Source organism: Coregonus clupeaformis, chromosome 10, assembly GCF_020615455.1.
Source record: "Coregonus clupeaformis isolate EN_2021a chromosome 10, ASM2061545v1, whole genome shotgun sequence".
NCBI classification, from domain to species: domain Eukaryota; kingdom Metazoa; phylum Chordata; class Actinopteri; order Salmoniformes; family Salmonidae; genus Coregonus; species Coregonus clupeaformis.
Window position 1 is genome coordinate 56,163,300 of NC_059201.1, and position 23,483 is coordinate 56,186,782.

General features: G+C 42.9%; 1 protein-coding gene across 1 annotated transcript in view; it reads right to left on the reverse strand.

Annotated features, from left to right (window-relative positions):
• Positions 1-196: 196 nt before the first annotated feature.
• LOC121575585 (mRNA (2'-O-methyladenosine-N(6)-)-methyltransferase) overlaps positions 197-23,483 on the reverse strand; it is a 39,786-nt gene continuing 16,499 nt past the window's right edge. Inside the window, exons 6-16 of the mRNA XM_041888772.2 lie at positions 19,570-19,724; positions 18,933-19,080; positions 18,442-18,525; positions 17,774-17,873; positions 17,359-17,521; positions 14,853-15,022; positions 13,202-13,288; positions 12,787-12,971; positions 11,404-11,497; positions 7,294-7,469; positions 197-3,416 (exon numbers count right to left, since the gene is read on the reverse strand). Of these exons, the coding sequence (XP_041744706.1) occupies positions 3,062-3,416; positions 7,294-7,469; positions 11,404-11,497; positions 12,787-12,971; positions 13,202-13,288; positions 14,853-15,022; positions 17,359-17,521; positions 17,774-17,873; positions 18,442-18,525; positions 18,933-19,080; positions 19,570-19,724 (1,717 nt within the window). The 3' untranslated portion in view covers positions 197-3,061. The remainder of the gene's footprint in view (positions 3,417-7,293; positions 7,470-11,403; positions 11,498-12,786; positions 12,972-13,201; positions 13,289-14,852; positions 15,023-17,358; positions 17,522-17,773; positions 17,874-18,441; positions 18,526-18,932; positions 19,081-19,569; positions 19,725-23,483) is intronic.

The following is a 23,483-nucleotide window of genomic DNA, read 5'->3' on the forward strand; positions in this document are numbered from 1 at the left end:
ATAAGTTTTAGAATAAGGCTGTAACGTTTAAAAAAAAGTGAAGGGGTTTGAATACTTTCCGAATGCACTGTAAGGGGAATGGAAAAACTATGGTATCTAATATTTTTAAGTCTGTGTGAGAGCTGTTCAAATTATGGTTCAAAGCCCAAAACATGGGATGTCAGCAGATAAATCAGCATCTTGAAGAGAGCCTGAAAACTATAACTATGGTGTGCTAGTTTATTAGAAATGCAAATAACATACATAGTTTGACACATTTTACTGGGAGCAAATGTGATTCAGTGCATCTCTATGCTGGTTCCAATGGAGAGTATATGTCACAACATTGATAATTTACTCAGAGGAGACTAGGGAACTGAATGAATTCAGCACATACAGTATTTACATTCTCCTGGTTCTTTCCCATAGGAATCACATTGAGAAAAACATTTATGGTATTACAGACGATCTACAGACAATAAATGACCATAAGGGTAAACCGATAGGGATAAATGAATGTATTCATACTCATCCTTTATGTAAAAAATCTATGAACCGATTTAAGAATACAAATATATTTGTTATGATTTAAGTGTCAAAAGTGTCATGCAAAATAAATTCCAAACATAAAATCTGCTCTTACCAGAACAAAAAAATAGAATTATAAAAATAAACTCAAGTAGTAATTTTGCTGGTTACACCTTAAGCATTACTAATGCAATTATACACACGTCTACTTTTACATACAATATATATTTATTTATTTTAATAACACTTTGGTTTAGTTTAAAACAATTTCTATGTAATAAACTGTATAATACATAAACAGATTTATCTTAAATTATGTTAAATTAACTCAAATAAAAAAATCATGGATAAACAGACAACATACAATTATTATTTTTGCTATTAGAGTTCAATACAATTGTGTAGCATAGAGAAAAATAACACGTACTTCATACCAATTTTCTGTACAATATCTACACTTTGTTTTGCTGGTGACAGAAACATACTAGGATCAGGGTATGTGACTGGTGATCAATGCTCAAATGACGAAGAACGAATGGCTAGAGTTTGTCTCCAGGTTGTTGGGCGCGATGCCAAACTTCCTGTAGTAAGTATTATGTTCAAAGAGCAAGACAACCATCATACATTTGCAACAGCATAAACATAACCTTGCCTTATCCTCCAGCCCCATGCCTAATTAGTTATCTATAAAAACCTCAATCCTAAGTATATACAAATGGGGCAAAGGCAAGTGATGATATCTAGTAAGAAACTTATGCCTAAACTCATTGTACAAGCATTCAGACTATAGATAAGACTTTATGCTGAGATGGCATAGTAGTGCGTGATGATCATAGTTTACAAGGACAGAGACAATTAGTCATATAATGAAGGAATTGTACAATAAACATTTGTAACTTCTCAAAATTTTTATACATTTATTCTCTCGACTAGATGACTGAGGCGAGTCGCTTTGACGGTGTCCCTAATGGCACCCTATTCCCTACATAGTGCACTACTTTTGACCAGAGCCCTATAAGCCCTAGTCAAAAGTAGTGCACTACATAGGGAAGATGGTGACATGTGGGACGCAACGTTGACCTTCTGTTTTGCCTTTTAAAAATGTACATTCATTGTGCTGCCCAGTGATGCGTTCTAATCTCATTCTGGTGTAAACATATAAAAATATACAATTGAGATTGAGGGATTAAAAACAACATAACTATTCTATGTTTCATGCCATACCACGCACTACAATGTGAAAATAATGCAACCAGGTTGAACACAATCACAGAATTCCCCCAAATTATGTTTAACATGGGTATAATTTACATCAGGTATTACTTCATTTAGTGCTTTTCCGTATTTTAGAGAAGTGTATAGGGTTATAAGCGAGGGGACGTACTGTATTTTGCTCAACAAGCCAGTTTAACACATTTTGCAGTTGTTTTGGATTTACACACAGCGCAGGGGGAAAGGCATAGTAATTCAGCTGTTGTTCGAGCCAATGCTTACTAATGGTTTACAACATATTGCCATTGTAAGATGTATTAATGGCCTGTGTATTTGCATTTATCGATAAAAAAATGCAGATATGGAAACGGTGCGGATATGGAAACGGTGCAGATATGGAAACGGTGCAGATATGGAAACGGTGCAGAGACTTGGCCAATATGGAACTACTACTTTGTGGTATGTGTGAACTGCATAACAATAGTCCACAAAGAAATGCAATGTCTTCAAAGCCCTCAATCTCTCTCATTCAATACTCTGAGGGTTTTCCAGACTCGGTCCTGGGCTCCCCCCTGGGTGCACGTTTTGGTTTTTGCCCTAGCACCACACAGCTGATTCAAACATCCAACTCATCATCACGCTTTGATTATTTGAATGTCCTGCTAGGGCAAAAACCAAAACGTTCACCCCGGGGGGAGCAGGACCGAACTTGGGAAACCCTGCTCTAACTTACTGATGGCTGTCCTATGTACAAGGATTGCCTCTAAACTGTTCGTAGGCTTAGAAACATAGCTGCCTTATCACCCAACGACACATCTCCCGTCTGTAAGGGATAGAGGGGATTTGGACAAACAAAACAACAACACTTTTCCAAGGACTTTTTTTTCAATTCCACACGTCAAAACTGACAGCCAAGTCCTGCTGTCCGGGAGCAGATCACAATGTATGTTCCAAATGGCACCCTATTCCCAGGGTGCCAGCAAAAGGCCAATGAACAAGGAATGGAATTACCCAAAATGACTGACGACGACAGCAACAATGATAGAAAAGGGAATCCTAGTACCGCTACCACTAGCTACATTAATAAAATGCAATGAGAGATACTACAGTAAATAATGACCAGAATCATAAAAACCTAGTAGAACTAATATGAAATAGTCGAGGCAGAGAAAGTAAACCGATTTTAGGGGGGAGGCCCTCCTTCGTAGGCTACCCTAGCGCCCGAGCAGTCCAGGGCCAAATCCTCACACCCCACTCTCTCAGCACCAGTTGTAGAGTCCCTCTCCCCCCTCCCCCATCCCTAAAACGCACTCTACTTTCACCCATGTCCCCTCCCCTCCTTTTAAATGCTGGCTGCCTCGGATGGTGGCGTAGTATTTTCCAGAGCACTACTACCACCACTACTGCTGTTTTCCTGGCTAGAGGGTGATGTGTCCAAACTGGCCGATCGCTCAGGTGCCGTCTTGGCGGCAGTAGAGTCTTTGTTGCCCGACCCCCCCGCACTGGCTGGGGAGGGCGTAGTGGGCGCAGAGGAGGTGGATGAGGGGACTGGGGAGCCCAAGGTTGGCTGGGAGACCTGGTAGGCTGCCAGCAGCTCCTGGATGCGCTCCGGCGTGGGCTCCCACTTGGCGAAGCCGGCGGCATTCTGCAGGAAGATGACCGCCGTGCCTTGGACTGCCTTGTAGTACATCTCCTCCCTGAGAAAGAGACGGAGAGAAAGACATTTAAACTCCAACTAGACTGCAACTACGCTAGTGTCCTATTCAGGGTGCATCCAGGAGCGTCCTTTTCGAAAGGGCAACTTGGGCAATCAGAACTGAGGTTATCACAATACAGTTTCACGTATAAATGTGACTCATTTACCTACCCCAGCACAGGACATAGACTAAAGACCAAGAGTGTGCAAAGCTGTCATCAAGGCAAAGGGTGGCTATTTAAAGAATCTCAAATATAACATATATTTTGATTTGTTTAACACTTTTTTGGTTACTACATGATTCCATATGTGTTATTTCATAGTTTTGATGTCTTCGGTGTGTGTGTCTGTGTGTGTGTATATATATATATATATATATATATATATATATATATATATATATATATATATATATACATACACTGCTCAAAAAAATAAAGGGAACACTTAAACAACACAATGTAACTCCAAGTCAATCACACTTCTGTGAAATCAAACTGTCCACTTAGGAAGCAACACTGATTGACAATAAATGTCACATGCTGTTGTGCAAATGGAATAGACAACAGGTGGAAATTATAGGCAATTAGCAAGACACCCCCAATAAAGAAATGGTTCTGCAGGTGGTGACCACAGACCACTTCTCAGTTCCTATGCTTCCTGGCTGATGTTTTGGTCACTTTTGAATGCTGGCGGTGCTTTCACTCTAGTGGTAGCATGAGACGGAGTCTACAACCCACACAAGTGGCTCAGGTAGTGCAGCTCATCCAGGAAGGCACATCAATGCGAGCTGTGGCAAGAAGGTTTGCGGTGTCTGTCAGCGTAGTGTCCAGAGCATGGAGGCGCTACCAGGAGACAGGCCAGTACATCAGGAGACGTGGAGGAGGCCGTAGGAGGGCAACAACCCAGAAGCAGGACCGCTACCTCCGCCTTTGTGCAAGGAGGAGCAGGAGGAGCACTGCCAGAGCCCTGCAAAATGACCTCCAGAAGGCCACAAATGTGCATGCGTCTACTCAAACGGTCAGAAACAGACTCCATGAGGGTGGTATGAGGGCCCGACGTCCACAGGTGGGGGTTGTGCTTACAGCCCAACAACGTGCAGGACGTTTGGCATTTGCCAGAGAACACCAAGATTGGCAAATTCGCCACTGGCGCCCTGTGCTCTTCACAGATGAAAGCAGATTCACACTGAGCACGTGACAGACGTGACAGAGTCTGGAGACGCCGTGGAGAACGTTCTGCTGCCTGCAACATCCTCCAGCATGACCGGTTTGGCAGTGGGTCAGTCATGGTGTGGGGTGGCATTTCTTTGGGGGGCCGCACAGCCCTCCATGTGCTCGCCAGAGGTAGCCTGACTGCCATTAGGTACCGAGATGAGATCCTCAGACCCCTTGTGAGACCATATGCTGGTGCGGTTGGCCCTGGGTTCCTCCTAATGCAAGACAATGCTAGACCTCATGTGGCTGGAGTGTGTCAGCAGTTCCTGCAAGAGGAAGGCATTGATGCTATGCACTGGCCCGCCCGTTCCCCAGACCTGAATCCAATTGAGCACATCTGGGACATCATGTCTCGCTCCATCCACCAACGCCACGTTGCACCACAGACTGTCCAGGAGTTGGCGGATGCTTTAGTCCAGGTCTGGGAGGAGATCCCTCAGGGGGAATTCTTACTGGTTGGTAGGTGATCAAATACTTATGTCAAGCAATAAAATGCAAATTAATTACTTAGAAATCATACGTGATTTTCTGGATTTTTATTTTAGATTCCGTCTCCCACAGTTGAAGTGTACATATTATAAAAATTACAGACCTCTACATGCTTTGTAAGTAGGAAAACCTGCAAAATCGGCAGTGTATCAAATACTTGTTCTCCCCACTGTGTATATATATATATATATATATATATACATATATATACATACACATACATACATACACAGTGCTATGAAAAAGTATTTGCCCCCTTTCTAATTTTCTCTACTTTTGCATATTTGTGATACTGAATTAGCAGATCTTCAACCAAAACCTAATATTAGATAAACGGAAGATAAGTGAACAAATAACACAACAATTACATATTTATTTCATAAACAAAGTTATGCAACACCCAATTCCCCTGTGTGAAAAAGTAATTGCCTCCCAGCTCTCCAAGGATGTCAGGGACAAGATTATAGACCTACACAAGGCTGGATTGGGCTACAAGACCATCGCCAAGCAGCTTTGTGAGAAGGTTTTTGACATGCGTTTGTCATTTTGTTGTTGTTATTCTGTCTCTCACTGTTCAAATAAACCTACCATTATAAGTATAGACTGATCAATGTCTTTGTCAGTGGGCAAACGTACAAAATCAGCAGGGGATCAAATACTTTTTTCCCCTCACTGTATACACACAGTACCAGTATATAAAACTGTAATTATTGTTCACATTCCTTGTGTATGGTCATATAGTTTGATACATTCATTGTTGATATTGTGAACCTCTTATATTTTTACCTCCTGTTTCAGGAAGGGATGTCACTGAGTGCTGCCCCTATATATAAGACCTTCCACCCCGACTGGGATATGGATGCCTGATGAAGACCTAAGGGTCGAAATCTTATAATAAAATCACAAGACCAGCAGTGTGCGGCGTTCTCCTTTTTATTTTTTATGAATTCACCCGCAAAACACCAGTGCACAACTGAGCAAGAGGACAAATACATTAGTGTCTAGTTTGAGAAACAGACGCCTCACAGGTCCTCAACTGGCAGCTTCATTAAATAGTACCCGCAAAACATCAGTCTCAACATCAACAGTGAAGAGGCGACTCTGGGATTCTGACCTTCTAGACAGAGTTGCAAAGAAAAAGTCCAGTGTGTGTTCTATTGCCCATCTTAATATATTATTTTTATTGGCCAGTCTGAGATATGGCTTTTTCTTTGCAACTCTGAAGGTCAGCATCCCAGAGTCGCCTATTCACTGTTGACGTTGAGACTGGTGTTTTGCGGGTACTATTTAATGAAGCTGCCAGTTGAGGACCTGTGAGGCGTCTGTTTCTCAAACTAGACACTCTAATGTATTTGTCCTCTTGCTCAGTTGTGCACCGGGGCCTCCCACTCCTCTTTCTATTCTGGTTAGAGCCAGTTTGTGCTGTTCTGTGAAGGGAGTAGTACACAGCGTTGTACAATATCTTCAGTTTCTTGGCAATTTCTCACATGGAATAGCCTTCATTTCTCAGAACAAGAATAGACTGACGAGTTTGAGAAGAAAGTTATTTGTTTCTGGCCATTTTGAGCATGTAATCGAACCCACAATTGCTGATGCTCCAGATACTCAACTAGTCTCAAGAAGGCCAGTTTTATTGCTTCTTTAATCAGAACAACAGTTTTCAGCTGTGCTAACATAATTGCAAAAGGGTTTTCTAATGATCAATTAGCCTTTTAAAATGATAAACTTGGATTAGCAAATACAACGTGCCATTGGAATACAGGACTGATGGTTGCTGATAATGGGCCTCTGTACGCCTATGTGGATATTCCATAAAAAATAGCCATTTACAACATTAACAATGTCTACACTCTTTCTGATCAATTTGATGTTATTTTAATGGACAAAAAAATTGCTTTTCTTTTGAAAACAAGGACATTTCTAAGTGACCCCAAACTTTTGAACGGTAGTGTATGTCAAATATTGTGTGCTATAGGTTGAAGAATAAACAAATGTGACTCTGGCTGACAACACAATACTTTGTTTCCAGCATTAGGACAGTTTTCATCAAGAAATTAAGTCTGCTTCATGTTTTGTTTCTTTGCCATGATACTTATAAGTATCACGATACTGTTATCTTGACAACCCTAGTCAGAACAATGGAAGTGACTCTGCGGCGTTGGACACACTCACTTCTTGCAGATGTGCTGCGAGCCGCTGCGGTACTCGTGCTCGAAGGCGGGCAGCGACATCTGGTGGCGGCGGAAGGCGCTGGTCTCCATGCGGTTGAGGGCTGGGGTTAGTGGATCTCGCCACTCCGGGACGAAGATGATGAAGGACAGGGGCTCGCTGGACTTCTCCAGTAGTTCCTACAGGGCATAGTACATTACTCAATCAAAACTTTCCCTGGAATTCAAAAGGGAACAGTTCAAAATTGAAGTCCTGCAGATGTTCTCCTAGTACATACAGTGGGATCTAAACAGATAGCGTGGTTTACTACTTTTGAAGTATGAACACATTGAACAAACTTTGATTGAGGGGTGAATGTTCACTTTAAATGGGTTTCAAGTTCTAATGTCACATGCACAAGCACAGTGAAATGCCTTTCTTGCTAGCGCTAACTCCAACAATGCAGTATTCAATAACAATGTAATACTAAATATAACAAGGTAGAACAAAAACACACTAGATATAAAAATAAGAACACGATAAAGTCAGGTCAAGACCCTGGTGGAGACGACGAGCATGCAGAAGAGCTTCCCTGAGACGGTTTCTGAGAGTTTGTGCAGAGATTCTTCCGTTTTGAAAAACCACAGTTTGATCAGTTTTCCGGGTGGCTGGTCTCAGACGATCCCGCAGGTGAAGAAGCCGGATGTGGAGGTCCTGGGCTGGCGTGGTTAAATGTGGTCTGCGGTTGTGAGGCTGGTTGGACGTACTGCCAAATTCTCTTAAACGAGGCGGCATATGGTAGAGAAATTAACATTAAATTCTCTGGCAACTGCTCTGGTGGACATTCCTGCAGTCAGCATGCCAACTGCATGTTCCCTCAAAACTTGAAACATCTGTGGCATTGTGTTGTGTGACAAAACTGCACATTTTAGAGTGGCCTTATTGTCCCCAGCACAAGGTGCACCTGTGTAATGATCATGCTGTTTAATCAGCTTCTTGATATGCCACACCTGTCAGGTGGATGGATTATCTTGGCAAAGGAGAAAAGCTCACTAACAGGGATGTAAACAAATTTGTGCCCAAAATTTGAGATCAATTATATTTCTGTGCATATGGAAAATTTCAGGGATCTTTTATTTCAGCTCATGAAACATGGGACCAACACTTTACATGTTGCATTTATAAGATAAACAGAATACTAGCAGCGTATATGATTATTGCATGTGAGTGGGTGTGTGTAGAGTCAGTATAAATATATGTGCATATTATGTGTCTGTGAACAAATGATGGAGTGTTTGTATGTGTGTTGGAGTATCAGTGTGTGTAGTGTGTAAGGCCCTGTGAGTGTGCATAGAGATAGCGCAAAAATAAGAATAAAATACAAAAAGGTAAACTCAGATAGCCCGTGTAGCCATTTTGTTAGCTATTTAGCAATGTTATGGCATGGGGATAGAAGCTGTTCAGGAACCTGTTGGTGTCAGACTTGATGCATCAGTACCGCTTGCCGTGCGGAAGCAGAGAGAACAGTCTATGGCTTGGGTGGTTGGAGTCTAACAATTTTCCGGGCCTTCCTTTCACACCGCCTGATATAGAGGTCCTGGATGGCAGGGAGCTCAGCCCCAGTGATGTACTGGGCTATCCTCACCACCCTCTGTAGAACCATGCGATCGAAGGGCGGTGCTATTGCCATACCAAGCAGTGATGCAGCCAGTCAAGATGGTACAACTGTATAACTTTTTAAGGATTTGAGGGCCCATGCCAAACCTTTTCAACCTCCTGAGGGGGTTGACTGTGCGTGTGTGGGCCATTTTAAGTTCTTAGTGATTTGGACTCCAAGGAACTTGAAGCTCTCGACCTGCTCCACTGCAGTCCAGTCGATGTGGTAGAAGCGTGCTCCCCCCGCACCGCCCCCCTCCCTGTAGTCCACGATCAGCTCCTTGGTCTTACTGATGTTGAGGGAGAGGTTGTTGTTTCCGGCCCCACACTGCCAGGTCACTAACCTCCTCCCTGTAGGCTGTCTCATCGTCGCTGGTGATCAGGCTACCACAGTTGTGTCGTCAGCAAACTTGATGATGGTGATGGTGTTGGAGTTGTGCGTGGTCACGCAGTCGTGGGTGAACAGGGAGTACAGGAGGGGACTAAGCACACACCCCTGTGGAGCCCCTGTGTTGAGGGTCAGCGAGGCAGAGGTGATGTTTCTACCCTCACACCTGGGGTCGGCCCGTCAGGAAGTCCAGGATCCAGCTGCAGAGGGAGTTGTTCATTCCCAGGGTCCTAAGCTTGGTGACGAGCTTGGAGGGGAAAATGGTGTTGAACGCTGAGCTGTAGTCAATGAACAGCATTCTCACATAGGTATTCCTCTTATCTAGGTGGGTGAGGGCAGTGGAGTGCAATTGAGATTGCGTCATCTATGGATCCGTTGGGGCGGTATGCAAATTGCAGTGGGTTTAGGGGTTCTGGGATGATGGAGTTGATATGTGCCATAACCAGACTCTCAAAGCACTTCATGATTACTGATGTGAGTGCTACAGGGTGGTAGTCATTGTGGCATGAATAATTAGAGTTATTGGGAACAGGAATGATGGTGGTAATCTTAAAAGAATCTCAGACGGGGACAAGGAGAGATTTAAAATTACCGTGAATATACCTGCCAGTTGTTCTGCTCTGAGAACGTGCCCTGGAATACCATCGGGCCCCGCGGCCTTGCAGGTATTGACCTGATTAAAGACTTTACTTACATCGGCCTCTGCGAGCGAGATCACCCAATCTTCTGTGTTGGTGGCAGCCCTCACACCCGGCACGATGTTGTTATTGTCAAAGCGTGCATAAAATGCATTGAGTTCGTCTGGTAGTGAGGCATCATTGGGGAAATCATGGCTGGGTCTTCCTTCGCAATCTGTAATGGACTGTAGCCCCTGCCACATGCAGCGGGCGTCGGAGCCTGTGTAACATGACACCTTATTCATATATTGTCCTTTTGCTCGTTTGATGACTCTGCGGAGGTCATAGTGGGACTGCTTGTACTTTTTCATGTCCTCAGCCGTAGCCTCATGGTTGTTTGCGGTAGCCCTATCCTTTAGTTTAGTGCCAACCTCAGTGTTAATCCAGGGATTTTGATTGGGGAAGCAGCGAACCTTAACTGTGGGGACAACATCACCGATGCATTTCCTAATGAAGTCTGTGACGGAGGTGGTTAGCTCGTCGATGTTATCGGCGGAGTCCCGAAACATATTCCAGTCAGCGCTAGCAAAGCAGTCCTGTAGCATCATCTCTGATTCTGGAGACCATTTTCTCAACAGAGCAAGTCAATGGTAATTCCTGTTTGAGCTTCTGCTTGTAAATGTATGGATGTCAGTTTTCCTGCTTGGCTATAGCCTAGTACAGTTCGTTAAGTGCCAGCGTGTTATTTTTCTTGTCCTGAGGTGGAATGTATACAACAGTCACGATAATAGCTGAAAACTCCCTCAGGAGGTAAAAGGGTCGGCATTTGACCATCAGGTATTCCAAGACGAGTGAACAATGGGTCAACACTTCTACTGCGCTCAAGTCAGCACACCATTTGTTGTTTATGAAGAGGCAAACCCCTTCCTCCCTCGATTTCCACAACTTCACTGTCATGTCGGCACGGTGAATGGAGAATATCTTGTCTGAGAGCCATGTTTCAGAGAAGCTGAGAATATTGCAATTTTGAGAGTCCCGTTGGTAGCAAAGCTGCTATCGGAGGTCATCCATCTTATTATCAAGTAACTGTACATTGGCCAGTAGAATGTAGGGAAGAGGTGGTCGGTTCTCCCTTCACCTTAATCTCGCCAGGATCCCCTTCTCTTGCCACTGTAACGTCGGCATTTCCTCTTGGGTAGCCCGAAAATTGGGTCAGATTTACAGAAAGATCCCAGGGCAGATGAGTCGAAGTTGAAGCGGGTATTGAGATAAGTAACTGCCGATCAGATGTTCAAAAGTTATTGTCGGATGTAAGAAATGATAGCGGATACATTGAGAAAATTAAGTAAAATAAAATTAAATAAAAGAATCACAAAATAGCAATGTTGAGTCGGAGATTGCAAAATGGCGGCCATCCAGCAAGGCGCCATCTTTTCAACTAGTGATCAAGAAAAAATGACTAAGGAGGAGCACCTCAAAGTGTGTCACCATGGCATCCATCAGCTCCTCACAGAAGGGAGGGTTGGCCTCAAAGGAGCCACTGGCCGGTGAGAAGTTCAGGAAAGGCCTTGGAGGCAAAGAGAACATTTTAGAACAGAGTCAAACTAGAAACCCATAGATTAACCTCTACGGGATCGGTGTCCCGTATACGGGACGGTTGAGCTAACGTGCGCTAATGTGATTAGCTTGACTGTTGTAAGTAACAGCAAACTTTCCAGGACATGGACATGTCTTATACGGGCAGAAAGCTTAAATTATTGTTAATCTAACTGCACTGTCCAATTTACAGTAGCTATTACAGTGAATAAATACCATGCTATTGTTTGAAGAGAGTAAACAACAACAAAAAACTAAGCACGGCAACTGGTTTGATACATTCACCTCTGAAGGTAAATAATTTACTTACATTCAGTAATCTTGATCTGATTTGTCATCCTAAGGGTCCCAGAGATAAAAATGTAGCATAGTTTTATTTGATAAAATAAATTTTTATATTCAAATGTATGAACTGGGTTCTACAGTTTGAACCCCTGCTGTCTCTTGCGCCACACCCACCCCGCCCGACCATCTAGATATGTGAAAGTTAGTGTATAAGCTAATGATCCATCATGTATGACATTCCTGGGAGTGTGTAAACTTACATTTTGCATTACCATATCATGTTTGCATGTTCTCTATAGTTATGTACTTGAAAATGTATCAATTGACCAATTCGGCACATTTGGGCAGACTTGATACAAAAAATCTGAAACTTTGCACACACTGCTGCCATCTAGTGGCCAACATGTAAATTGCATTTAACTGCAATATTATATTGTGGCCTTGCTCTTGCATTTCAAAAAAACGCATGTTGTTTTGTTTGTATTATCTTTTACCAGATCTAATGTGATACATTCTCCTACATTAATTTCACATTTCCACAAACTTCAAAGTGCTTCCTTTCAAATGGTATCAAGAATTTGCATATCCTTGCTTCAGGTCCTGAGCTACAGGCAGTTAGATTTGGGTATCTCATTTTAGGCGAAAATTGAAAAAGATCGTAAGAGGTTAACAAATGACTAAAAAGTACACGGACCATGCCTCGGTGGTCTCTGTTTAGTTGAGATGGGGTAGACCAGTGTTTCTCAACCCTTTTTTGTGTCAAGGACCGGCATGCTATAGTGTCAGGGACCTTACATTGAAACAAGCATTGTAAATCTGACCGAATTAGACTCTCTGGAAATGGTCAGCAACATGCCACGGACCGGTGCAGCACCATGGACTGGAGGTTGAGAAACACTGGGGTAGACCACATATAATGACGTATTGTTTGGGATGAGAAGTAAACCATAAAAACATTTATTTAAAAAAACCTACCCCCTGGATCCAAAGAAGCCATCGGTGTCAGGGAAAGCCGAGCAGAACTGCTTGAAGTAGGAGTTGAGCGGCGAGGCGAAACACTCAAAGCTCACCCCAAACTGCTTGTTGAGTGCCTCGAAGACAGGCACAGGAAGGGCCCCCTGTAAGCCCATCCCCTCATTCACCCCGGCGCCAAACATCACCTGCACAACAAACAGTGACATCATTAGCACAATAAACGATGACATCAGCACAACAAACAACAGAAAAGAAGTGAAAAGGAGAAAGAGCAACAAGAAGTTGGAGGGGATGGTGGACTATAAGAGCATTGCCTCCCAACAGATAGCTTCATATCAATAATACTACTTTGGCAGTGAAAATAGAGGAAAAGCTTTAAAGAAAAATAGAATGGGGGGTAGGAAGTCCGATATACCTGGTATCTCTTGATAAGGCACCATATTCGTGACAGGAACTTTTCGAACCTGGGATCGTCGATGCAGCTGTATCGGTATAAGAGCTCCTGGATAGAGGGGTGAGTATTTTAGCAGAGAGCATGTGCCCAGAGGCGATGCTAGTCAATTATATCAACCACACCTTCCAGGATTAGTTCCCGGCAGTTTCTCAAACAACTCAAACTGTGCAAGTATCAACGCACCTAAAAATTGTGTGTGTGTGTATACTTAACGTCAATGTCATGCACTCAGAACCATTGCCATATCCATATATTTGGAGAGTTTCTCCCATTCGTCTCTGCAGATCCGCTCAAGCTCTGTCAGGTTGGATGGGGAGCGTTGCTGCACAGCTATTTTCAGGTCTCTCCAAAGATGTTCGATCAGGTTCGTGTCCGGGCTCTGGCAGGGCCACTCAAATACATTCAGACACTTGTCCGGAAGCCACTCCTGCGTTGTCTTGGCTGTGTGCTTAGGGTTGTTGTCCTGTTGGAAGGTGAACCGTTGCCCCAGTCTGAGGTCCTGAGCGCTCTGGAGCAGGTTTTCATCAAGGATCTCGCTGTACTTTGCTCCGTTCATCTTTGCCTCGATCCTGACTAGTCTCCCAGTCCCTGCCGCTGAAAAACATCCCCACAGCACGATGCTGCTACCACCATGCATCACCGTAGGGGTGGTGCAAGGTTTCCTCCATACGTGACGCCTGGCATTCAGCCTAAAGAGTTCAATCTTGGTTTCATTAGACCAGAGAATCTTGTTTCTCATGGTCTTAGGTGCCTTTTGGCAAACTCCAAGCGAGCTGTCATGTGCCTTTTACTGAGGAGTGGCTTCCGTCTGACCAATCTACCATAAAGGCCTGATTGGTAGAGTGCTGCAGAGATTGTTGTTCTGCTGGAAGGTTCTCCCATCTCCACAGAGGAACTCTAGAGCTCTGTCAGTGACCATCGGGTTCTTGGTCACCTCCCTGACCAAGGCCCTTCTCCCCCGATTGCTCAGTTTGGCTGGGTGGCCAGCTCTAGGAAGAGTCTTGGTGGTTCCAAACTTCTTCCATTTAAGAATGATGGAGGCCACTGTGTTCTTGGGAACCTTCAATGCTGCAGAAATGTTTTGGTACCCTTCCCCAGATCTGTGCCTCAACACAATCCTGTCTCAGAGCTCTACAGACAATTCCTTCGACCTCATGGCTTGGTCTTTGCTTTGACATGCACTGTCAACTGTGGGACCTTATATAGACAGGTGTGTGCCTTTCCAAATCATTTCCAATCAATTGGATTTACCACAAGTGGACTCCAATCAAGTTGTAGAAACATCAAGTATTTTCAATGGAAACAGGATGCACCTGAGCTCAATTTTGAGTGTCTTTGCAAAGAGTCTGAATACTTATGTAAATAAGGTATTTCTGTTTTTTTATTTGTTATAAATTTGCAAACAAATCTACAAACCTGTTTTTGCTTTTTCATTATGGGGTATTGTGTGTAGATTGCTGAGGATTTTTTATTTGTTTTAATCCATTTTAGAATAAGGCTGTAACGTAACAAAATGTTGAAAAAGTCAAGGGGTCCGAATACTTTCCGAAGGCACTTTGGTACTTTTAATACTATACTACACATAATATCTTTGCTACAACATATTCCTCACCAGCTTGGCGAAGTAGCCACGGTTGACCTTGACCATCTCTCCCTTGTAGCGTAAGCAGGCGATGTCGTTCTCAAAGTGCAGCTCCACGCGGGGCTGGGTCGTCGAGGGCAGGGCCAGCCGGACGGGGTAGCAGTACACCAGCCTGCCCTGCACCTCGGCTGCCTCTGGGTCTGAGAGGGGAAAAACAAAAATAACAGTAAAACAAAAGTAAGTAAGAAAAAAACATGAAAACACTAGTCCACCATGGATATTGAGAATTGCTTCAATTCAGAGTAAAACCACAATATCAACAGAATTTTGGATATTCAAGTAACAAAATGTTGGGCACTGATATAGAACGACTAGAACAGACATTCCCATTCAGACTCAATATATTTATATGGTTGTGCACCAAAAATAAATAGATAATTAGGGATGTGCATATTTTCCTTTCAAAATTATTCGAAATACCTTATTTACAAAGTATTCAGACCCTTTGCTATGAGACTCGAAATTGAGCTCAGGTGCATCTTGGTTTCCATTGATCATCCTTGAGCTGTTTCTACAACTTGATTGGAGTCCACCTGTGGTAAATTCAATTGATTGGACATGATTTGGAAAGGCACACACCTGTCTATATAAGGTCCCACAGTTGACAGTGCATGTCAGAGCAAAAACCAAGCCATGAGGTCAAAGGAATTGTCTGTAGAGCTCTGAGACAGGATTGTGTTGAGGCACAGATACCAAAAAATGTCTGCTGCATTGGAGGTTCCCAAGAACACAGTGGCCTCCATCATTCTTAAATGGAAGATGTTTGGAACCACCAAGGCTCTTCCTATAACTGTCCGCCCGGCCAAACTGAACAATTGGGGGAGAAGGGCCTTGGTCAGGGAGGTGACCAACAACCTGATGGTCACTCTGACAGAGCTCCAGAGTTCCTCTGTGGAGATGGGAGTACCTTCCAGAAGGACAACCATCTCTGCAGCACTCCACCAATCAGGCCTTTATGGTAAAGTGGCCAGACGGAAGCCACTCCTCAGTAAAAGGCACATGACAGCCCGCTTGGAGTTTGCCAAAAGGCACCTAAATATGCTCAGGCCATGAGAAACAAGATTCTCTGGTCAAGCAACCACTCCCCCATCGCTGACTAGAAATGAGCTATAACTGGGCTAATAACTCACTTACTAGCAAAGAATATGAACAAATGTGCACACGTGGCTACATGCAGCTCTCACTTTGATCTGAAAACAAGTGCATCTACTCGCAACCACTCATGCTGTAAACACAGTTCAGTTCAAAGTGAATGACAGATCCATATATGGCAATGGTCTATTTACATATAGTGATAGTGCAGCTCTGATTGGTTATGGCGTACCGGTCTGTGTAGAGTATGTACCTAAGTCGTGCCTGTCAATGCAATAGAATCCTACTCCAATGCGCTTTGCCTACAAGAAAATATCTTGCTTCGTTTGTTTTGTTGTTTCGGTATGTTGTATTGAAAGTGGCTAATATTGCGTTGATTCGATCACAATTCCCACAGTAGAGGGAAACATGGTTGATAGTGTTAACTAAAAGGGGAAAACTAGAAAGTTGAGTGAAGTTCAATCTCGTGCTTCTCTGCATGGGCTGATATTTCTTCTGCACAGCAGTCCCGGGGGAGCTGTGCACCCGCGCATCTTAGAAGGAACATTGGTTATGGGTATGCTTGTCATCGGAAAGGACTAGGGAGTTTTTTCTGATAAATGAAACAGAATAGAGCTAAGCACAGGAAAACTCCTAGAGGAAAACCTGGATCAGTCTGCTTTCCAACAGACACTGAACAACAAAATATGGATTAAGTAAAGGGGTATGAAGTAAAGGGGTATGAATACTTAAACTGACTGTTTAAAGCAAAACTATCAAAACTATTGCTGATGGTGAAACTGAACAATCAAACTGAAATCTATTGTAAGCCCCGTTCAGCAGGTATAGCCAGATGAGAGTTGAGTCTCCGGTAACTTACTTTTATTCGGGTAAAACAAGATTTTCAACAGTGCATAGATAACAATAACCTAGCAAATGATATAGGTTGTCACTCAACTAATAAAGCCTAATATCACGCAAGCCATTTTAGCATTTGAATGCTGAAGGTGCCGCGCAGATGTGAACGATCAGGAACAGGGTCATTCCTCATATCAGTCAGCGCGCGAAGCCGGGGACAGTTTGACTAGTCTACTGATATTGCCTGGGGTTGTTCAACATGCTAAATTAATTGTAGATTAATGACGGTCAACGCAGTTCGACACTGAAGGAGATGAGGTATCAGTTTTCACAAAAGATGAGAAGTATTTTCGCAAGGTAGAAAGAATGTAATATGAACCCCAAAAAACTTTGTGAACCGGCGATTCGTAATGTGTGAATCTATTTCCTGACCGATGCATGCTACATTTGGATCGGTTCGTCACAGCGGCCGTGGGTGGGGATAAATGGATGGAGTCTAGCCTAGTGTGCGGAGTCTGAGGAGATTTCGCTAGTTAGCACGTCTCACCCGTGATGTTGCAGTCCTTCAGCATGGTCTGGTGGGCCTGACGAATACGTTGCACGTACTCTACTGAGATGTGGTAGATCTTCGTACAAATTCCCTCCACTGAGTCTTTGGCTACCGCCGTTACATGGGGACCACACTGTTTCCGTAAGTGCTCCAGACGATCCTGAGGGAAAAACACTAGGTTTCGGATATGCTTTTCAACAGATACATGTCAGTGTACATTCCATTGAGGTGAATTTATACAGCAATGGATATTTTTTTGTTGTTGCCACATATATACATACAGTATGCCACACTTCTAAACCACACACAATCTACTACACACGAGCTCACACACACACACACACACACACAAACACACACACTACTCCTTGACTACACACACACATTCTACTCCTTCACTACACATACACACCATGTAGTCCTCTTTACTGGCCGAGTTGTCTCTCCGTAGCCAGTTCATGGTGTCCTCCGCATTCCATTTCACAACCTTCCGGCTGTCTGGTGTGGCGTTTCTAACAGGACATAAAACACACCGGTCATTCTCCAAGCAAGACAAAGCGTTTCAAACCAAAGAGCCGCTCAACTAGCCCAATCAATCTCCCATATAAATGCTTTATTTTTTTTATTATTTTCCCCTCTTCAGTTGTTTTCCTCACATCTATCCAAGCTGCCACTCAGTCAAGACAGTTGGGGAAAGAGACGGGACGGTTTTGGTTTAGCGTACAAGTGCAAACCCAGAAGCTGTGGGTTTCTGCTTCAGGTCTATAAATGCTATCTATGTAGGATGCCAAAATACCGAGACATTGTGTTGCTTGTTATGTTATGAGCTGGATCTTGCAGTCAAAGCGGTGGTCTTAAAAAAAATGCTGAGCCATCACTTGAGTTATATAACTTATCGGCTATATATAGTACATTTTAAATTGTCAAGGGGCTTTATGTAGTGGTGTGCCAGAACATATTAGTGGCTCGAATTCTTTAAGACAGCTTCACTGACGTCATACTTGGAGCGACATCAAAGAATATCAGGCCATATAAAAAGGGAATTTGTCTAATTAACTCTAGTGTGCCAGAAACACCTACCTCGAGTCAATCATTTTCTTGGCAGCTTCGGCGTATTTGAATAAGAGTTTTCGGGCCTCCTCTTTGTACTTGATGCGGGACAACCTGGCATAAGAAATAACAAAACTGTAGTAAATGAAACAAAGCGTTGAGAGGAGCCACTGTTGTCCAAATTGAAATGCTAAGACGACATTTAAATGTATTGACATTTCACATGCAAAAACAATTGCTCCTTGTGCAACATCAGACAACTTAATTTACTGTATTGAATCAAGCCATACAGACGTTATTATAGAGTAGACTATAATCGGTATGTACAGATCAGACCTTTGTTCAAATATTATATTTGACATCTTTCAAATACTTTGAGCGTTTGTTTGAGCCTGCCTGGAGTGTCCGATTGGCGGGGTTTGCAGTTGTGGGTCTATTCCATTGGTTCCTTTGCGCCAGGCAAGATCAAGCAAGCACAGATTTGAAGCCAGGACTGGTACAGATAACCCTTTCCCACTGACCTGATGGGGATGTCGTTCATGACCTCTCTGAACATGGATGGGGAGATGATGGGGTCACAATCGCTGGGCAGTAGGGGGTCGGGCCCTTTGTCCAGCACCTTGCGCTCCAGCAGCCAGCGGTTGAAAGACTCCTGTGGGGGCTCGATACCTATTAGAGAGGGGGAAAGCCCATTGATCATCAAGGTTGAGGTCAGCCGAGAATAGGAACACCTGGGTTGTGTTCACTAGGGCATAAATATGGGAAAACATTTTAATCCATTTCACAATGGAAAATGAAAATGAGCGTTCCTTATTGTAAAAGTTCAGCCAGTCCCTCCGTTTCAGTCCGTTGTCTTCCGTTTTGTGCCTAATTAACATGACCCTGGGCTGGAGTAAAAACCTGCGCACCCTGTGGCACTCCAGGACCAGGGGTGGTGAGTGACCACAACGGCTTGAAAAATATTGAGCATTGTAGAAAAGAAAAGTGACACCTCAGCATTGTTTTCAGACAGACACCTCAAGCTCATCTAGAAAGCAAACATCTGACAGCATAATGGGGAGGCACCTTGAAAAGTAAGACATTAAGGTAAGAAAAGCAATCATTTTTATTTAAAGCAATGTTTGACTTGACACAACGCCAGTTGTGTGGGTAATGTACCTTCTCGTTGGTAGCAGAGCTCTTGGTAGTGCTGCCGTAGCTTGGTGGTGAGCTGGGAGCGTTGGAGCTCAATCTCCGGGTGGGGAGGTAGATGGTTGGCGGGAGCTCGCTCTCTGATCACTGCGTTCGTCTGAATGTCCAGGTCCCAGTATATTCTACAACAGCAACAATGACAGACATACTCAGTATTCATATCCATAAAGAAATAAATGAACTCACTACAACACATTTCAATAGAAAGTTAGCAAAAATAGATACGTTCTTGCTTGCTACCACGGAAAGATAAATACCTGCCTATTTGTGGAAAAATCACCCTGATTCTTTAGTCATATCCCAGTTTACCCATTTTATGGCCCTGCCTATGCCAAATGATTTGTTTTTTTTAAATTATATGAGCAAAACATATTTCACTTTATTAGGAATGTCAAGCCAGACAGAATTAAACGTACTTATTTATATAATGAATATGAGTTTGGGGGGTTAAAATTATTAAATATTAAAGCATTAGACCTCTCACTAAAAGCATCAGTCATACAAAAGTTATACTTAAACCCGAACTGGTTCTCCAGTAGATTAGGAAGAATGGTTCACCCCTTGATCAAAAATGGCCTTTTCCCCTTTATCCAGATTTCACCCTCTCACTTTCAGTTAATTGATAACGGAACCATTTTCTAAATATCGGTCTTTCTAAAACAAGCCATACAAAGCTGGTTTCATCCCCCAAAAAAGACAGGACAAATATTACAACAAATATTAAGGTTAAACTCAAACATACAAATTGATCACAAAAAAACATTATTTACGGATATTTTATTTATTTAAAGGAATTTTTTGTTAAATGATTTTATGAATAGGAACGGTGGAGTTGTCAGATGTGCAGTTAACAAAAAAATATGGAAATGTTTGCTCTATCCGAAATTACAACCAACTGATTGCAGCATTACCTAATACAGTGGCTTGCGAAAGTATTCACCCCCCTTGGCATTTTTCATATTTTGTTGCCTTAAAACCTGGAATTAAAATGGATTTTTTGGGGGGGTTGTATCATTTGATTTACACAACATGTCTACCACTTTGAAGATGCAAAATATTTTTGGGGTGAAACAAACAAGAAATAAGACTAAAAACTGAACTTGTGTGCATAACTATTCCCCCCCCCCCCCCCCCCTCCCAAAGTCAATACTTTGTAGATCCAACTTTTGCAGCAATTACAGCTGCAAGTCTCTTGGGGTATGTCTCTATAACCATCGCACATCTAGCCACTGGGATTTTTGCCCATTATTCAAGGAGAAACTGCTCCAGCTCCTTCAAGTTGGATGGGTTCCGTTGGTGTACACAAATCTTTTAGTCATACCACAGATTCTCAATTGGATTGAGGTCTGGGCATTGACTAGGCCATTCCAAGACATTTAAATGTTTCCCCTTAAACCACTCGAGTGATGCTTTAGCAGTATGCTTAGGGTCATTGTCCTGCTGGAAGGTGAACCTCTGTCCCAGTCTCAAATCTATGGAAGACTGAAACAGGTTTCCCTCAAGAATTTCCCTGTATTTAGTGCCATCCATCATTCCTTCAATTCTGACCAGTTTCCCAGTCCCTGCCGATGAAAAACATCCCCACAGCATGATGCTGCCACCACCATGCTTCACTGTGGAGATGGTGTTCTCGGGGTGATGAGAGGTGTTGGGTTTGCGCCAGACATAGTGTTTTCCTTGATGGCCAGAAAGCTCAATTTGAGTCTCATCTGACCAGCGTACCTTCTTCCATATGTTTGGGGAGTCTCCCACATGGCTTTTGGCGAACACCAAACGTGTTTGCTTATTATTTTCTTTAAACAATGGCTTTTTTCTGGCCACTCTTCCGTAAAGCCCAGCTCGGTGGAGTGTACAGCTTAAAGTGGTCCTATGGACAGATACTCCAATCTCTGCTGTAGAGCTTTGCAGCTCCTTCAGGGTTATCTTTGGTCTCTTTGTTGCCTCTCAGATTAATGCCCTCCTTGCCTGGGCCGTGAGTTTTGGTGGGCGGCCCTCTCTTGGCAGGTTTGTTGTGGTGCCATATTCTTTCCATTTTTTAAATAATGGATTTAATGGTGCTCCGTGGGATGTTCAAAGTTTCTGATATTTTTTTATAACCCAACCCTGATCTGTACTCCACAACTTTGTCCCTGACCTGTTTGGAGAGCTCCTTGGTCTTCATGGTGCCGCTTGCTTGGTGGTGCCCCTTGCTTAGTGGTGTTGCAGACTCTGCACGTTTGGTGTTCGCCAAAAGGCATGTGGGAGACTCCCCAAACATATGGAAGAAGGTACTCTGGTCAGGTGCGACTAAAATTGAGCTTTTTGGCCATCAAGGAAAACACTATGTCTGGCGCAAACCCAACACCTCATCACCCCGAGAAAACCCATCTCCACAGTGAAGCATGGTGGTGGCAGCATCATGCTGTGGGGATGTTTTTCCATCGGCAGGCGACTGGGAAACTGGTCAGAATTTAAGGAATAACAGATGGCGCTAAATACAGGGAAATTCTTGAGGGAAACCTGTTTCAGCCTTCCAGAGATTTGAGACTGGGACGGAGGTTCACCTTCCAGCAGGACAATGACCCTAAGCATACTGCTAAAGCAACACTCAAGTGGTTTAAGGGGAAACATTTAAATGTCATGGGGAAACATTTAAATGTCTTGGAATGGCCTAGTCAAAGCCCAGACCTCAATCCAATTGAGAATCTGTGGTATGACTTAAAGATTGCTGTACACCAGCGGAACCCATCCAACTTGAAGGAGCTGGAGCAGTTTTGCCTTGAAGAATGGGCAAAAATCCCAGTTGCTAGACGTGCCAAGCTTATAGAGACATACCCCAAGAGACTTGCAGCTGTAATTGCTGCAAAAGGTGGCTCTACAAAGTATTGACTTTGGGGGGGTGAATAGTTATGCACGCTCAAGTTCTGTTTTTTTTTTTCTTATTTCTTGTTTGTTTCACAATAACAAATATTTTGCATCTTCAAAGTGGTAGGCATATTGTGTTAATCAAATGATACAAACCCTCAAAATATCCATTTTAATTCCAGGTTGTAAGGCAACAAAATAGGAAAAAAGCCAAGGGGGTGAATACTTTCGCAAGCCACTGTAATAATACTTTTATGAAAAATATTTATTTTTAACTTACAATCTGTAGATACTATGGGATTACAAAGGTTCAGAATTTATGTGAAACATCACAGGAAAGTTGAAAAATATATGTCACATAGAAATCAAAAGAGGGTGGTTATCAGAGATAGGTGGGATGGATTGAAATTAGCTGAGGGGTGGGTTTAAAAGCTCATGTTCTATAATAGTTATGACTGAAAACACGATAATGTATATACTGTATGTGTTTAAGTACTATATATCCAGATGTAATGTAAATGTATATCAAATAACTATATTCTTGCTATGTAACTACTGTTGGAAAAAAAATAAGTGCCATGTATGCAAAATGTGTGTAGAATGTACATGTAAAACAAAAAAAAACTGTAAAAACAAAAGTTATGTTTGTCCTCCGAAGAGGGCAGGTGGTGGATGCGGCAATATTTTCTTTAACAAAAAAACAGAAAATACGACAGAGCCTGTTATTCACCATGCTTGTCATTTCAGCTTTATAGAACTATTATCAACTAAGGTTCTACGTAAAATCCCAAAACAAGACAAAAAGGAGACCTGCCTGCCCAGTATATCGACGAGATAAATAACACTTTAGTGAACTGTAGTCAGGGTGCGAATTATGGGGGAGCCAGGGGGGGCTTAGCTCCCCTGTTTGAGACATTAGCTACCCTAAATGCAACATAAGTGAAACTTTGTTGGAGTCTCTAAATAATGCTAATTTAACCATTCTCCTATATGATTTACAGTGGTAAATATGAAAATAAAAGCTTCCAAATTCACTT